This window comes from Oryctolagus cuniculus, chromosome 16 (assembly GCF_051225735.1).
Source record: "Oryctolagus cuniculus isolate XC-2025 breed Fujian yellow rabbit chromosome 16, ASM5122573v1, whole genome shotgun sequence".
Classification (NCBI taxonomy): Eukaryota; Metazoa; Chordata; class Mammalia; order Lagomorpha; family Leporidae; genus Oryctolagus; species Oryctolagus cuniculus.
In genome coordinates, this window is record NC_142882.1 from 2,435,001 (window position 1) to 2,451,524 (window position 16,524).

General features: G+C 61.5%; 1 protein-coding gene across 6 annotated transcripts in view; it reads left to right on the forward strand.

The window, feature by feature from the left end:
• The window catches only part of CATSPERD (catsper channel auxiliary subunit delta), a 30,661-nt gene that overhangs the window by 8,830 nt on the left and 5,307 nt on the right, over positions 1 to 16,524 (forward strand). For 4 of the 6 annotated variants that reach the window (XM_089316188.1, XM_089316189.1, XM_089316186.1 and 1 more), the window contains 13 exons: positions 358 to 425; positions 1,596 to 1,709; positions 3,117 to 3,200; positions 4,369 to 4,519; positions 5,764 to 5,859; positions 6,357 to 6,439; positions 7,647 to 7,823; positions 10,221 to 10,334; positions 11,387 to 11,476; positions 11,945 to 12,003; positions 14,348 to 14,426; positions 15,230 to 15,282; positions 15,743 to 15,817. In XM_089316188.1, the coding sequence (XP_089172314.1) occupies positions 358 to 425; positions 1,596 to 1,709; positions 3,117 to 3,200; positions 4,369 to 4,519; positions 5,764 to 5,859; positions 6,357 to 6,439; positions 7,647 to 7,823; positions 10,221 to 10,334; positions 11,387 to 11,476; positions 11,945 to 12,003; positions 14,348 to 14,426; positions 15,230 to 15,282; positions 15,743 to 15,817 (1,243 nt within the window). Of the gene's footprint in view, positions 1 to 357; positions 426 to 1,595; positions 1,710 to 3,116; positions 3,201 to 4,368; positions 4,520 to 5,763; positions 5,860 to 6,356; positions 6,440 to 7,646; positions 7,824 to 10,220; positions 10,335 to 11,386; positions 11,477 to 11,944; positions 12,940 to 14,347; positions 14,427 to 15,229; positions 15,283 to 15,742; positions 15,818 to 16,524 lie in introns of those variants that run through there. The other 2 variants (XM_089316187.1, XM_089316190.1) reach the window with 2 other exon arrangements.

The following is a 16,524-nucleotide window of genomic DNA, read 5'->3' on the forward strand; positions in this document are numbered from 1 at the left end:
CTCTCTCCTTCTCTCCCTCTCTCCCTCCCCCTCTCTCCCCCTCTCTCCCTCTCTCTCTCTCTCCCTCCCTCCCTCTCTCCCTCTCTCCTTCTCTCTCTCCGCCTCTCTCTCTCTCTCCACCTCTCTCTCTCCCTCTCTCTCCCTCTCTCTCTCCCTCCCTCCCTCTCTCTCCCTCTCCCTCCCTCTCTCCCTCTCTCTCCCTCTCTCCCTCTCTTCTCTCTCTCCGCCTCTCTCTCTCTCTCCCTCTCTCCCTCTCTTTCCCCCTCTCTCCCTCTCTCCTTCTCTCCCTCTCTCTCCCTCTCTCCCCTGTTACTCTGCCTTCTTTAAAAAAAAAAAAATTGTCTTCGCTTCTTCCAGGCGTAGACCACCCAGTGTCCCACGTTTCCGGTGACAACTGCTGTGATTCTAGCAAAACCTTTTGCATGGTGAGTGCGGGGAGCGAGCTGCCATTTTATTTTTCACTCTGCCGTGAACCCGAGTGATTGTGAGCAGAGAAGGAAAGCACAGCGGGGGGCCGGGGTCGCCTTGGGCGCTGGTGGGCGTTAACCCAGCTTAGCAGCCCGGAGCCTGGAGCTCCTACGAATGTATCCATCTATCTTTTATTTATTTATTTATTTTTGGTAACTTGTTATTTGGAAATATTTACAGACTCCCGGGGAAGTTGCAACAGTAACAGCCTTCCAAGGCCCTCTCCGGCTCCCCGGAGGTTACATTTTATGTAGCTTTAGGCAGCCCCAAAGCCAGGGCCTTCCCATACGGGCAGGCCTGGGTTCGAGTCCCAGCTCCTACTCCGGCTTCCTGGTCACGGGCACCCTGGGAGGCAGCAGTGGTGGCTCAGGTAACTGGGTCCCTGCCCCCGACATGGGAGCCCCGGATGGAGCTCCCAGCTCCTGGCTCCTGGCCCCGGCCTTTTCCAGTCCTAGGTGTTTGGAGAGTGAACCAGCGGATGGGTGCTCTGGGTGTGCGTCAAAACAAGAATGCTATGTGATTGGGGTTTCCCCAGCAAAACTCACAGGAGACTTATCCCAGCTGGCGCGTGCACCCATAACACGCTGCTTTTCAGGGCTGCGTAGTATTCCACGGCCTACACATACCGCAGTCAGGACAGAATGGCTGTTTCTGTTCTGTTCCTGTTAGAAATGAATCTGGTGACGGCCATGGACGGTTTTGTGAGAGTGTAAAGTTTCCTTTCTCTGAACAACATCATCAGTGGCCTCTGGCATCGTCTTTGTTTTTCAGATGGTACAACCGTTCTTGAATTTCTTAAAAAAATTTTTTTGTAATCAGAAAGAGACAGAAACACGGAGGTCTTCCATCCGCTGGTTCGCTCCCCCAATACACACAGCAGCCAGGGCTGCGCCAGGCTCGAGCCAGGAGCCAGGAGCTCCATCCGGGTCACCCACCTGGATAGCAGGGGCCCCCCAGGGTGCACATAGGGGGAAGCTGGGGTCACGGGCAGAGCCGGGACAGGAACCGGGAACTTGCCACGCGAGGCGGGGGCGTCCCAAGCGGGGTCTCGTCCTCTGCGCCTCACGCCCATCCCATCTGTCATTTTAAGACGACTCCCCCCGCCCCGCACCGCGTTGCTTTTCCAGTCCATCAGTGACTCCGTCTTTGCATATTCCCACGGAGAGCTGGTCGCCCAGGCCAACGTGTATTTCTCGACCACCAGGGGGCAGAGTTTCCAGAGATACAGCATCGAGCGGCAGGTACAGTAAACGGGAAAATCCAGACCCACGTGCGGTGCCTGGAGGGCGAGCACGCTCACCGGGGGGGGTGGGGGTGGGGGCCCTTCCCCCCTCAAGGGTCCTGTCAGCTGAGAGGCGAGGGAAGATTCCAGATCGGAGAGGCTGGCTCAGAAAGCAGCAGAGTTCAGCGGCCGCCTGCGACGCCGGGGTCCCACGTGGGCGCCGATTCAAGTCCCTGCGGCTCCACCTCTGATCCCGCTCCCTGCCGATGCGCCTGGGCGGGCAGCAGAGGACGGCCCAAGTGCTTGGGCCCCTGCACCCACGTGGGAGACCCGGGCGGAGCGCCTGGCTTAGACCTCTCCTAGCCCTGGCCATGTCAGCCATCTGGGGAGTGGACCAGCAGGTAGAAGATCTCTCAATATCTCTCTGTCTCTCTCCCTCTCCATGTCACCCTGCATTTCAAATAGATTTTAAAAAAATAAATCATGGCCGGCTCCGCGGCTCACTAGGCTAATCCTCTGCCTTGCGGCGCCGGCACACCGGGTTCTAGTCCCAGTCTGGGCGCCGGATTCTGTCCCGGTTGCCCCTCTTCCAGGCCAGCTCTCTGCTGTGGCCAGGGAGTGCAGTGGAGGATGGCCCAGGTGCTTGGGCCCTGCACCCCATGGGAGACCCGGAGAAGCACCTGGCTCCTGCCTTCGGATCAGCGCGGTGCGCTGGCCGCAGCACGCCAGCCGCGGCGGCCATTGGAGGGTGAACCAACGGCAAAGGAAGACCTTTGTCTTCTCTCTCTCACTGTCCGCTCTGCCTGTCAAAAAAGAAAAAAAAAATCTTTTTATTTGGAAGAGAGTTCTTGCATCCAGTGGGTTGCTTCCCAGATGTGTGCAATGGCTGGAGCTGGGCCAGGCCACAGCGGGGAGCCAGGAGCTCCATCAGGGTCTCCCCGTGCGGGGCAGGGACCCAGCTTCGTGAACCACCACTCCTGCCTCCCAGGTGCGCATTAGCAGGAAGCTGGAGTCAGACAGACACAGAGCAGGGACTCGCACCCAGGCCCTCCAGTGTGGGACTGCGGGCGTCCCGGGGCGCTGGCCCTGTTTAAGGGGAGCTGGTACCCTCCAGAGGCTGCACGCAGATCCTGACTCCCAGCCCCCGCCCACCCAGAGATCACAGCCATCCATCGGGGACCCCACGATGCCCGCGGTGCAGACGAGAGAGCTGGGGGAGGGGGCAGCACCTCAGAACGGAGCTGCAAGAAAACACCCGAGACGGGGACGCATCGGGGATGGGAAAATTCGCTCCTCACGGCTCCCGCGGCTGGGGCTGTGGCGGCGTGGCGTGGCGCCGTGGTGGGGCAGCGGCCAGGGTTGGACCGCGTCAGACGCCTGTGTGTGGTGGGTGAATCCGCACGCAGGACTTCCCACTGTGTCGCAGGCAGAGCTCAACGGGACGCTGGGCGGAATCTTCTACTTCCACTCCCTGTCGCAGGTCGGGCTGCTGGCTGTTAATAAAGGGAAGGTAAGGAACTTGGCCTTGGGGGGAGCTGCTTGAGTGACCTTTGACCAAGGCCAGATTTTTTTCTTTCCAACCCACAATCTTAGCTTTTAAAATCCTAGCTTTCCATTCACCTCATCACCAATGTATCCATCTAACTTTTCACCCGTCCACTCACCCACCCACCCCTCCCCCTCCCCATCCACAAGTCCAAGGTGGCGTCACGGTGCAGCAGGCCAGGCCACCACACACTGTGGATGCCCACACCCCATATCAGAGCCCGGGATCCACTCCCTCCTCTGCCTCTGATCCAGGCTTCTGCCAGCGTGCACCCCGAGAGCCAGCAGATGGTGGCTCAAACTCCCAGCTCCCAGCTCCGGCCCTGCCTGGCCCCCGCCGGCCACTGCAGGCGTCAGGGAGTAACCAGTGGCTGCGAGCTCTCCGTCCACTTCCCTCTCTGCACAACCACACACTGGAAGCAAGAGCCGCCTTCTCCAGGGTTGCCAGGCCGGGAGCCCGGCGGGGGGCAGGGGGGCAGGCGTGCGTGCAGACGCGCTGGCCCAGGGAAGGCCTCCCGCATCCCGGATCACAGAGCAGGCGTGAGGGAGGGGTCCGACTCTGCTGTCGCTGAACAGGACACCTGGAGAGGGGGGCTGGGTGCTTTGCAAGGGCCAGAGGCTGGCTTTGGCTCAGGGCTTCAGGGACCGCGACACTGAGCTACAGGGGCCCCGCCTGGCGAGGGCCTCCTGCCACAGCGTGTGTTGTATGTGCATGTATGTATGCACATGTGTGCACGTGTGTGTGTGCACATGCTTGTGTGTGCCTGTGTGGCCGCGGGGGGATCCATTTTATGTCCACCAAGCGCCTGAGGGCCTGTGCAGTGCCGTGGTGCTGGGGGTGCTGGGGACAGAGCCCGCAGGGTGGGAACCCTCGGAGCCCTCGCGCAGGCCGCCCCCAGCGGGAGGCCACGTGGACCGGCCAGGGCGGGCTGGCAGCCAACCCTGTCGTTTAGGCCACAGCGGTTCCCCTGGGCGCCGCAGGCTATGGAGCTGCATCCCTGACCCGCGCCCACTGCCTGCCGGGAGCGGCCCTGGGCGGACAGCCACAGGTGTCCCCAGATCAGACCTGAGGAGGCTGGGCCCATGCGGGGGGCGGGTCTGTCCCCGCTCGCTCACTGCCGCCTCCCCGGCAGGGCCAGTTCGCGTACTCTCACCACCCCCTGAACCGCAGTCTGGGGCTAGCCTTCGACTACAACGGCACCCTCAACGTCCTCACCGTCCCGGGCCAGAGGGGCGTCCTGGTCTTCTGGTTTGAGAACAGCCTGCTGTTCTCGCCCAACGCAGGTGAGCCGGGGCTGCCACCTCCAGGCAGGCAGGGGTGGGTGCAGACTGCTCGCCCGGCCTCCCCCTGCTGCCATGCAGGGAGACGGCTTCTGCAAACAGGACGGAGGGTCCGACTCGGGAGACTCGGATCTTGTCCTGGGGCCAAGGGCAGGGACTCCGTGAGATGCGCGGGGCCAGGATCCTGTGTGTCCGTTGAGGCAGAAGCGAGAGGAAAACCAGGAGCCGGCTTTGCCACGGAGTCTGCGGAGCTGGCACCGTGACCCTGCCGTTGGGCGTAGAGAGGCAGGGGCAGGTGTGTGGCCTGCAGATTAAGATGCCCGAGTTACTTAGCAGAGGGCCTGGATCGAGTCCCTGCTTCACTTCTAAGTCAGCTCCCTGCTGAGTTACAGAGAGGCAGAGAGAGAGAGAGAGAAAGAGAGAGAGAGAGAGAGAGAGAGAGGTCTTCCGTCCGCTGGGTCACTCCCCAGTCAGCCACAATGGCCGCAGCTGTGTCGATCCAAAGCCAGGACCCAGGAGCTTCTTCCGGTCTCCCATGTGGGTGCAGGGACCCAGGGACTTGGGCCATCTTCCACTGCTTTCCCAGGCCACAGCAGAGAGCTGCATTGGAAGAGGAGCAGCCGGGATTCGAACCGGTGCACATATGGGATGCCAGCACTGCAGGTGCCAGCCCCTCTATGAACTTTTAAAATGTCTTCAAAGGCAGAGAGAGAGAGAGAGAGGGAGAGAGAGAGAGAGAGAGAGATCCCTTCTGCTGGCCCGCACCCCAAGTGCCCACGGCAGCCTGGGCTGAGCCAGGCTGAAGCCAGGAGCTCCATCCGGGACTCCTGTGTAGGGGGCCGGGGCCCGGACACTGGAGCCGTCGCTGTTGGCTCCAGCGGGAGCAAAGCCAGGACGTGAGCCCAGCACTCCTGACGTGGGCTGCGGGCGTCTTGCCCACTGGGCTAAGCACCGGCCTCCAAGAGCTTCTGGATCCTTCCTGGAGCTCCAGCCCCTAGCGAAGGAAACACAGGATCTCACTGGCCACGCCTCTTATCCGAGAGCACGAACAGCGAACCTGATCCTGTATTTTCCCGGGTCCTCTCTCCTTGGAATCATCAACCAACCCAAAGTCACAAACAAACAGGAGCCTCAGGCAGGGTGGGCTGGGGCGGGGCAGGCCGGGAAGCGGCCGCGGGCCCCAGCCTCGCGTCCAGGTTGCCGGCACAGGTGGGGGGGGACTCCGTGCCTGCCCTGTCCCCTCCCAGGTCAGCTCATCGACACCGTGCAGGTGTGGAGAGGAGAGCAGGTCCTTCACCCCTCCATCTACGGAGCCAACATCACCATCCACAACATCGCCGCCAGTGAGTGCGCCCCCTGCTGGGAGCTTTGGAAAAACAGTGCTGCCCGGGCTGTGAACCACAGACCACCAGATCCAAGCCAGTTTTTTTTTTTTTTTAAGGTTTACTTGCTTATTTTTTTCTTTTTAATTTGAGAGGCAGAGTGACAGAGAGAAAGACAAATGGAAGGAGGGAGGGAGGGAGGGAGCAAGAGACCGACTGACCTCCTTTCTGCTGGGTCACTCCCCAAATGTCCCCAACAGCCAGGCCTGGGTTAGGCTGAAGCCAGAAGCCAGGACCCGTCCGAGTCTCTCACGTGGGTGCAAGGGCCCAAGCCCTTGGCCCATCTTCCACTGCTTTCCCAGGCCACAGCAGGGAGCTGGATCGGAAGTGGAGCAGCCGGGACTCGAACCGGCGCCCATATGGGATGCCGGCGCTGCAGGCCGGGGCGTTAGCCTGCTAGGCCACAGCGCCGGCCCCGTCGTCTCAGTTGGGTTTGTCTCCCATCTCCGTTTCTGCAGATGAGAATGAGCTGGCGGTCCTCACGCAGGAAGACCACCTGTACTACGGGAGCCTGGGCATCCTGTCCAGCCCCATCATCAAGGTAGGTGGAGGCCCTGGCGAGGTTCTCTGAAGGTCGGGGGTCACTCTGGGGGTTTGTTTTACTTTTAAAGATGGAATTATTTCTTTGAAAGGCAGAGTTACAGAGAGAGAGGGAAAGCCAGAGAGAGAGAGAGAGACAGACAGAGGCGAGAGAGAGAGAGAGAGAGGGAGGGCACACAGACGTCCATCTGCCGGTCACTCCCCAAATGGCTACAATGACCACAGCTGGGCCAGGCCAAAACCAGGGGCCTGGACCTCCAACCGGCTCTCCCACGTGGGTGCAGGGACCCAAGCCCTCGAACCCTCACTGCTGCCTCCCAGGCGCACGTGGAGGCAGCGCGAGCAGCCAGGACTTGAAGCGGCGCCCCCAGACGGGATGCTGGTGGCTACCTTTGCTGCCCTGCACCCCGGCCCCCACTCTGGTTATTAAGATAACAGTAGGCTGGCACCACAGCTCACTAGGCTAATCCTCCGCCTTGCGGCCCCGGCACACTGGGTTCTAGTCCCGGTCGGGGCGCCGGATTCTGTCCCGGTTGCCCCTCTTCCAAGCCAGCTCTCTGCTGTGGCCAGGGAGTGCAGTGGAGGATGGCCCAAGTGCTTGGGCCCTGCACCCCATGGGAGACCAGGAGAAGCACCTGGCTCCTGCCATCGGATCAGCGCGGTGCACCGGTCTCAGCGTGCCGGCCGCAGCAGCCATTGGAGGGTGAACCAATGGCAAAGGAAGACCTTTCTCTCTGTCTTTCTCTCTCTCTCACTGTCCACTCTGCCTGTCAAAAAAAAAAAAAAATACAGCAGGCAGTGGACTGGCCGGGGTGCCCCCTGTGCGGTGCGCCATTGTAACCCCAGCCACTGGAAGAAGTGGGCCCGGGAGCCTCCAGTAGACAGGTGTGTCGTTAGTTGGAGGTCACACAGGTAGGAAGTGGCAGTGACCTGGTGCACTCTGCTCATTCTTTGTAAAAGATCCATTTATTGATTTGGAGGGCAGAGTTACAGAGAAGGAGAGAAAGAGAGAGAGATCTTGGATCCACTGAGTCATGCCTCCAGGGCCGGGCCAGGCTGAAGGCGGGACCCCGGAGCTCCATCAGGGTCTCCCGTGTGGGTGCAGGGCGACCTTCCGCTGCTTTGCGCAGCCGGACGGGACCTGCGCTTTGATGGGGGTGCGGGCGTCGCGGTGGCGGCTTCCCCAGCCCGAGAGGTCGTGTTGTCAGATTTCAGAACAGTCGGTCTGGTCCCCGGAGGCCGCCCTGATGTTCACCGGCACCGGGATGCTGCAAGTCCTCACGCCGCTGGCCGACGCGGCGTTCCCGGCCTTCGACTTCCGGAAGTGCTCCGTGAACGTGCAGGCCGTCCTCATGGACCCCAAGCTCCAGGTCGGGAAGTGCAAAGTACGTGCGCCTAGGGCTGCCGGCCACTAGGGCGGGCCGGGGAGGCCGTCCACCTGCGGGCTCACGCCCCAAATGCCCACAGCAGCCAGGGCTGGGCAGGGACAAAGCCAGGAGCTCCCCACGCCCCACCCCCGGTCTCCCACGCAGGCAGGCGGCAGGGGCGGCAGCACTGGAGGGGCTGGAGTCAGAGCAGACCCCGGGACTCAGAAACCCTGCGAGGGGGTGTGGGTGTCCCCAGCAGCGGCTCCCCACCCCCCCACCCCGCGGCACAACCACCACGCGCAAACGTTTTGCATTTTTCCACGAACGTTTTGAAGCACCCTCAAGTGCAGCCAAAAACCCAGGGATGAGGAGTGGGCCCGAGCGAGCAGCGTCTCTTCCCCCCCCCCCCCATCAGCTCAACGTAAAATAAACCCGCGGGCGGCCGCCAGCCCACAATGGGTCAACCTCGGAGCCAGGGCACCCGCCACCGAAACCGGCCTGTCTGCTCCCGCAGCGGGGACACGCCACGCCACCCCCCCTCCAGTCCTGGGCGGGGGCAGCGAGTGCAGACCCCAGCCCACCCCGCGGCCGCGGGAGCGAGCAAGCATGGACCCGGCGCGGGGGTCGCAGAGCCGGGATGCTCACGGAGGTGGGCGTCTTCCCCGCCTTTTTTGAAGACTTAAATTTTCGCTTATATCACGCACTTGAAAAGCAGAGGGAAGGAAGGAGGGAAGGACAGACAGACAGACAGACAGAAGGGTTGAAAGAGCTGCCTCGCATCTTCTGGTTTGCCCCCTCAAAATGCCCACCACCGCCAACGCTGGGCCAGGCTGAAGCTGGGAGCCCTGAACTCCATCCGGGTACCCCACTGGGAGGCAGGGGCCCAGGCACGTGGGCCATCCCTGCTGCCCCCTGAGGTCTGCACTAGCAGGGAGCTGGGGTCAGGAGCTGACGCAGGGACTCAAACCCAGGCCCTCTGGGGTGGGGTGTGGGCGTCCCCACCAGGTTCCACCGCTAGGCCCAACGCCCACCCCTCGGTGCCGTTTTGGCTCCAGAGGTTTTCAGCTTGCAACGGGCTGCCTTAGGTAGGGAGGCTGCAGCTGTGTCCCCCGCCTCCGCTGTGTCGTCTTTGCCTGTCTCCAGCTCTCGTCACTTCTCCCCTCATCGTCTTACTCCTTGCATCCTGTTGTTCTTTTATTCTCCTTTTTTTTTTAAATATTTATTTGAAAGGCCGAGTTACAGAGAGGCACAGTCTGAGAGGTAGAGAGAGAAAGAGGAGAGGTCTTCCATACGCTGGTTCACTCCCCAAATGGCTCTGAAACCAGGAGCCAGGAGCTTCCTCCAGGTCTCCTACGTGGGTGCAGGGGCCCAAGGACTCGGGCCATCTTCCACTGCTTTCCCAGGCCACAGCAGAGAGCTGGATGGGAAGTGGAGCAGCTGGGATTTGAACCGGCGCCCATAGGGGATGCCGGCGCTGCAGGCAGCAGCTTTACCTGCTAAGCCACAGCAAAGGCCCAAGTTTGATTTCTTTTGAAAGGCAGAGTTGTGGGAGGTCGGGGGTGAAGGGGATATCTCGTATCCACCGGTTCACTCCCCAAGTGGTCACAGTGGCCAGGACTAGGAGAGACGGAAGCTGGGAGCCGGGAACTGTGTGGGTGCAGGGGCCCAAGCCCTGCACTGGCACTGCTGCCTCCCAGGTGCATCAGCACGGAGCTGGATCGGAAGCACAGGGGCCAGGACTGGAGCCAGGCACTCCCACGCTGGGTGCAGGCGTTGCAAATGGCGGCTTAGCCCGCTGCACCATCCCTCCTGCCCGCCCGCGACCTTTGTGGAGTCTGGTATCAAAGGACAGATTCCAGGCCGTCACCCAACCTGTCCTTCAAACTGTGCGACTGGCCCAGAAAACGCGGGAACGCACAGCACAGAGCTCCAACCCCCGGCAACCCCACAACAGCCACCCGTGAGCCGCCGCGTCACCCCATGGCATCACACCCACGTCCCACAGGCAGCTCCTCCAGCTGCCCACTTGCCCGACGTGCAGCCGGCACGGGGGCTTCCCCCGCCACACCCGGGAAATCCAGGCTTGGACCCCAAACCCAGGGTCTTCCAGGATCAAGGGGGGCTCAGAGGACTTAGCAACAATGGCTGGCCTGGACGGCGGGCAGTGCGCGTTGGGGGAGGGGAGGTGTGCTCTAAGTGACTGCCAAGGTCAAGGCGAGTGGGGTCACCCCGAGGGAGGAGAGGAGCCCCGGGGCTGCAGAGCAGGGGTGAAGGCAGTAGCACCCGAAAGTCCAGGAGGTTCCACCCTCAGCAGCCAGTGGACGCCTTCCGGGGGGCTTATCTTTTTCACTCAGGCTTGGGTTTTGTTTTTTCTTCTCCTTCCTCCCTCACCCCCACCTCCTGTGTCCAAGCCAGATTGAACTCCTGGACGGGTTGTTCAGACAGGAAGTGTATACCGTCGACATGAACAGCGAGCTGGAGCTGGAGGCCATCCTGATTCCCCGGCTGGGCACGTCTCCCATCCCACTGGTACGCTCCCTGGCCGCTCTCTCAGCATCTGCTTATGTAGCCCCCGGCATCCCATATGCGTGCAGCCTTTTTCTTTTTTTTTTTTTTTTTAAGATTTTATTTATTTGAGAGGTAGAGTTACGGACTGAGAGGGAGAGACAGAGAAAGGTCTTCCATCCGCTGGTTCAGTCCCCAAAGGGCCACAGCCGCCAGACCTGCGCCGATCCAAAGCCAGGAGCTTCTTCCAGTCTCCCACGCGGGTGCAGGGGCCCCAGCACTTGGGCCATCTTCCACTGCTTTCCCAGGCCACAGCAGGGAGCTGGATTGGAAATGGAGCACCCAGGACTAGAACCGGCGCCCATGTGGGATGCTGGTGCCACAGGCAGAAGATTAACCTACTGAACCACCACGCCAGCTCCCCCACCCCTGGTGCAGCTCTGAGTCCAGCTGCTCCACTTCTGATCCAGCTCCCTGCTAAGGTGCCTGGGAAAGCAACAGGAGATGGCCCCTGCACCCACGTGGGAGACCCGGATGAAGCTCCTGGCTCCTGGCTGTTGCAGGCGTTTGTGGAGTGAACCGGTTCTCTCTGTCTCTCCTTCTGTCGCTCTGCCTCCCAAATAAATAAAATACGTGAGAGAGAATGAACTGAGGCTTGAAGTTTGGGCCCAGGACGCCCCACCACTTCTGTAGCAGCTCAGCGCCTGCCGCAGCTGAAGTCTCGGAGCGTCTCTGGGTTTAGGCAGAAATAAGCCTCTCTTCATCCCATCATCCCGTAAGCTTCTGCAGCTTCCCTCGTGCCAGGGCCCTCGAGCTAGGCCCCCAGTCCAGGAGCAGGGTCAGCGTGGGACACGCCAGGCTGCCCCAGCTCTGCCCCCGGGGTCCCACCTGCCCACCTCCTCCCGCGGAGCGCGGCTCCTTGGCCACAGTGGCGGGCAGGTGGGTGGGTGAGGCAGGGGGCACGTGCGGGGTTAGGCCGGCAGCTCCATGGGAGAACCAGCCTGGTTGTGCCTCTGAAGGTGGCCCGGGGTCCCCTGGGGGTGTCTGTCACCCAGCCGTGCCCCCCTCCCCTCCAGGCCGTGGTGAGCAACCCCTACTCACTGGGGCTGCAGGCCTCCATCTACGAGTTTGGCAGCACTTTCAATGGCAACACCAAGTACAAGCTGGTGAGACAGGCCCCGCCCCCCCCCCCAAAAACCAGGCGGCCTTGACCGAACCTGGTCAGGTCCAGGCACCGAATGGGTGTGTCTGCACGTCCCCAGTCGGGGTAGGGGAGTGGCCCCTGCCCCCACAGCCCTCCAGGTGACATCGTCGGAGTGCCCCACAGGAGGGAAACCTGCCGGATGGCACGGGTCAGGCCCTGGCGTCTGAACTTGACCCCGGCGCCCCCACCACACATCACACCCAGCCAGTGGGAAAACGGAGCCAGCCTCACCCTGGGAGGGAGGGAGGGAGGGAGGGAGGTCCGAGTCCAGGGTAGGGGTGTCTGGGAGCTTCCAGGAGCCAGCCGTGGGCAGTGGCATTCGACAGAGCAGGGCTGGACGGCTCCAGGCCTCCTCACACCACTGCCCCCACCCCATCTCTCCCCTCCCGTCTCGGTACTGGGGGACCCCTGTCTCTCTCGGCCCCCCCAGGACATTCACCTGAAGCAGCAGCAGCACTGGGGCAGGACCGACCCCAACTTCACCTCCAGGTACACGCGGGCCCTGGGCCCAGGCCGCCCAGGAGCTGGGAGACGCAGGGCCAAGGCGGGCGTGCACCTCCACACCTAGACCAGGATGGCGGGGACACGGCCAGGGCCAGGCATCTGGCACAGTGATTGATTGGGTCACCACCTGGGACACACGAATCCCGTATCAGAGTGCCCGGTTCGAATCCCAGCTCCTCTTCCTGCTGGTGCGCACCCTGAGAGGTGGCAGTGAGCGCTCGCGTACGTGGGCCCCCGCCACCCACACGGAAGACCCGGATGGAGCTCCTGGCTCCTGCTCCTGCTCCGGCCTGGCCCAGCCCTGGCTGTCCTGGCACAGCGGGAGCCACCCAGCAGATGGGAGATCTAACCACCGCTCATGCACTTGGCCGTAGCACAATGAGATCTCCCAGCAGACCTTAACCCAGTAAAACCAGAGCACAGCAGGCAAAACAAAGCAAAACACACGCCAGTAACGAAATCGCCTGCGCTCGGAGCCAAGAGACGACCTGAAAACCAGCCCTCAAGCCAGGGAGCTCACGGACCAGAGTCCAAGCACTCCCAGTGTTGGCGGGAAATCGAATTAAAAGTTTATTCTGAGGAAGAAGAAGAAAAAAAACCCGAAACCCGTGCATACGAGGGGTCTTCCGGGGCGCAGCAGGCTAAGCCGCCACCTGAGTGCCAGCATCCCATACAGGCACCGGTGTGTGTCCCAGCTGCTCCACTTCCGGTCCAGCTCCCTGCTGTGGCCTGGGAGAGCAGTGGGAGATGGCCCAAGTACTTGGGTCTCTGCACCTGCGTGGGAGATCTGGAAGAAGCTTCTGGCTCCTGGCTTCAGCCCCGGCTGTTGCAGCCATCTTGGGGGTGAACCAGCGGATGGAAGATTCTCTTTCTCTCTCCTTCTAACTCCCCCTTTCAAATAAATAAATATTTTTAAAACTATGGATGGATTTCAAAATTTTTTTGCATCATAATGAATTTTTTATGAAAAATTCTTATTTGAAAGGTAGAGTTACAGACACACACACATACACACACACACACACACACATCTTCTATCTGCTGGTTCACTCCGCAAGTGGTCACAATGGCCAGAGCTGTGCTGATCCAAAGCCAGGAGCCAGGAGCTCCATCCGGGTCTCCCACATGGGTGCAGGGGCCCCAGCACTTGGGCCATCTCCCACTGCTTTCCCAGACCATAGCAGGGAGCTGGATCAGAAGTGGAGCATCCGGGACTTGAACTGGTGCCCAGAAGGGATGCTGGCACTGCAGGCAGCAGTTTTACCCACTAGCCACAGCACCAGTCCCAGTGAACCTGCTTTTCTATTCCACGTTTCCACAGAATTCTTGGAGCCCCTGCGCAGGTGTCCTCAGAGAAAGATCTGTATCTGTGCTTTTGTATTATTAGGGGGAAATCGACTGGAGAAATGAGCTGACATTCCCCTGAAGGAATTAGAGGAATCGCAAATGGAAATTATGAGATGAGACTTGATGATATGAGCTGACGTGTGTGAAGGAGAAGGGAGGGCAAAAATAAAAACCCGCACACGCAGCATCACAGCTAACACCCTGTCTCCCCCGGGTGCGAATGAAAGAGGGAATGAGAGGAAACCAGGAAGGAAAAGCAGAGAGCAAAGTTCACGGGGCAGTGAGAGACCATTCCTGGCCTCTTAGTGGCGATGCTGTCAGGGTCCAGGGGTGCCTTAAGCCGGTCACTCTAGACAGGCTAACGAAGTGGACTCAGCAAGTGCAGACTATGCGAAGTGCGGGCCGCCCTAGGCGGGCAGAGGTTCTCTGTCAATACCCAGGAATGGAGGACAGGAGGGAGGGAGTAAGGGAGGGAGGGAGGGTTTAATGGGTGGGCCGGTGGGTGGATTGGGGGATCAGTGGGGAGGGGTAGATGGGAGTGGGTAGATGGATGATGGATGGAGGGGTGAGTGGGTGATGGCTGGCTGGCTGCTTAGGTAGATGTATGGGTGTTTGAGTAGATGGCCGGGTGTATGGATAGGTGGATGGGTGGTGGGTACATGGATGAACGGATGGATGGGCAGGTGGGTGGGTGGGGGATGTAGATGAGTGGGTTCATGAGTGGGTTGTAGGTGGGTAGATGGATGGCTGGGTAGATGGGTGGATGGGTAGATGGGTGGGTGGATGGGTGGGCGGGTAGATGGGTGGGTGGATGGATGGATCCATTCGTGAGTGGGAAGATGGATAGATGGGGGGTTGGCTGGTGGGTAGATGGATGAAGGATGGATGAGTGGCTGGGTGGATGAATGGATGGGGGCGGGGCTTGCTGACGTGTCCGCAGCCACACCCGTCTCTGACAACGCAGGCCACCATTGTCTTGCAGCATAAAGCGCCCGACCATGTCTGCCTTGACCGTGGACGTGGCCAACAAGGAAATCTCCTGCGTGGACATGAAGCCGCTGGTAGGGTCCACACCCGCTTCGTGTCGGGTTCCGAGGCCTCAGTGCCGAGTCTCAGAAGCGGGCCGTGGGGGACCAGCCCAGAAACCCCGTCCTGGCACTGGGGTCACTCCTCCAGGACTGCCCTCTCCCAGGTGCCTGGTCCTCATCCCCCGTCCCAGGACCGCATCTGGTGGGCCCAGCTGGCGGCTGGTGTGGCTGCTCCGGGGGAACTCCCAGTGGGAGCAGTGTTCGTCACAGCAGCCAAAACAAACGCGGGTGCCTCCCATACGCCCAGACGTCAGTGAATGGACAAAGGCGGCACGGTCCCCCCCCCTCCGCCCCCGCCCCGAGAGATCACACAGCCACCGGCACCGGGCGACTCTGGCTCTCGCTGCGCGCGAGGCACCCCGCGGACATCACACAGAAGGCCACCCGGCGTGGGCCTCGTGGGTGGGAGACGTCCACGCGGCTGAGCGCACAGAGCTCAGACCAGCAGCTGGAAGATCTCTCTCCCGATCCAGAACCAGGATCCCACAGGTCCTCGGCAGATCTCAAATTGCCTTCCCTCCGCCTTCTGCTCATTCGTTCCAGTTCACCCATTCATTCTCTTTCCTGAGGGCGTGCGTGCCACGTATCGGACTGGATCTTTATAAATCGGGTCTGGTCCCCAGAGAGCCACGAGGAGGTTGGCAGGCGACACAGGGGGACTCGGCCGGGCCCCAAAACCAGACAGTGTCTCAGGCTGCCCGCTCCCAAACCCTGCCCAGGGTTGTGGCCCTGGGGCTCTGGGTGGCCCGCGCTGACCCGTGTCTTTCTCCCCACAGTCCACGCGCATTTCCCTGGGCTGCGACCTACAGAAGAGGATCCTTGTGCAGAAGTGAGTGGGGGGCCCCTGGGGACACGGGACACGGGGTGAGGCTGTGGAAGTGAGCGTGGGGACACGGGACACGGGGTGAGGCTGTGGAAGCGAGTGTGGGGACATTCGGTTTTCCTACCTGTCTTTATCATTTTCTTTAAGCCTTTTTAATTATTATTCAAAAGGCAGAGAGAAAGGGAGAAAGATCTTCCGGCCGCTGGCTCCCTTCCCAGATACCCTTCAGAGCTGAGGCTGGGCCAGGCCAAAGCCAGGAGCCAGGAGCTCCATCCGGGGCTCCCACGTGGGTGCAGGGGCCCAGGCGCTCGGGCCGTCACTGCCGCCTCCCAGGGAGCTGGATCCGAACTGGAGCAGCTGGGACCGGAACCGGCATCCACACGGGCCACGGGCGTCAGCCTGACCCCGCGCCCAGCTCCGGGTCCCTGTGCCGCCAGACAACCCCTCCCCCCCCTCTTGTCCACAGCAAGATAACCGCCTGCTCCAAGGGCATCCTGGACCCCGTGGAGCTGCAGGGGAACTACACCTATGTCATCGAGAAGTGAGCAGGGCGCCCCGCCCCCACGGCAGCACCGCCCTGGGGGAGGGGGAGACGGGGAGGGGGCAGAGTGGGCCAGCGGGACCACCCCCGCCCGCCGGCTCCCCAGGCTGTAGCCGGACGCCCAGCCAGACGGGGGCCAGGCAGGACACACACAGCACGCACGGCTGGTCCCACCTGCGGCCACGCTGGGAGCCTGTGCCCACCCGTGGGCCCCGGGGTGGGGCCCGAGACCCCTTCCCACCCAGCTCTGCGGGGCCTCTCGCCCCCACGCCTGGTCCGTTGTGTGCTCCCACGAGGAGACGTCAGGCCATCTGTGAGTGCACACAGGAGTTCATTTGGGTGTAATTTTTAAATCAGTGGACACGAAGGTTCTTTGAAAACTCACTGGTGGGGCCGGCGCCGTGGCTCACTTGGTTAATCCTCCTCCTGCGTCCCACCCCAGAGCGCCTGGGTTCGAGTCCCGGCTCCGCTCCCAGGCCCAGCTCCCTGCGCAGGTGCACCCCTGGGAGGCGGCAGTGAGGGCTCGGGCGCCCGGGTCCCTGCACCCACGTGGGCGCCCCGGGTGAAGCTCCTGGCTCCTGGGTTCAGCCCGGCCCAGCCCTGGGTGTTGCTGGCGTCTGGGGAGGGAATCAGCAGGTGGAAAATCTCTCTCTCTCTCTCTCTCTCTCTGTCTCCCCATCTCTGTCATTCTACCTTTCAAGCAGGTA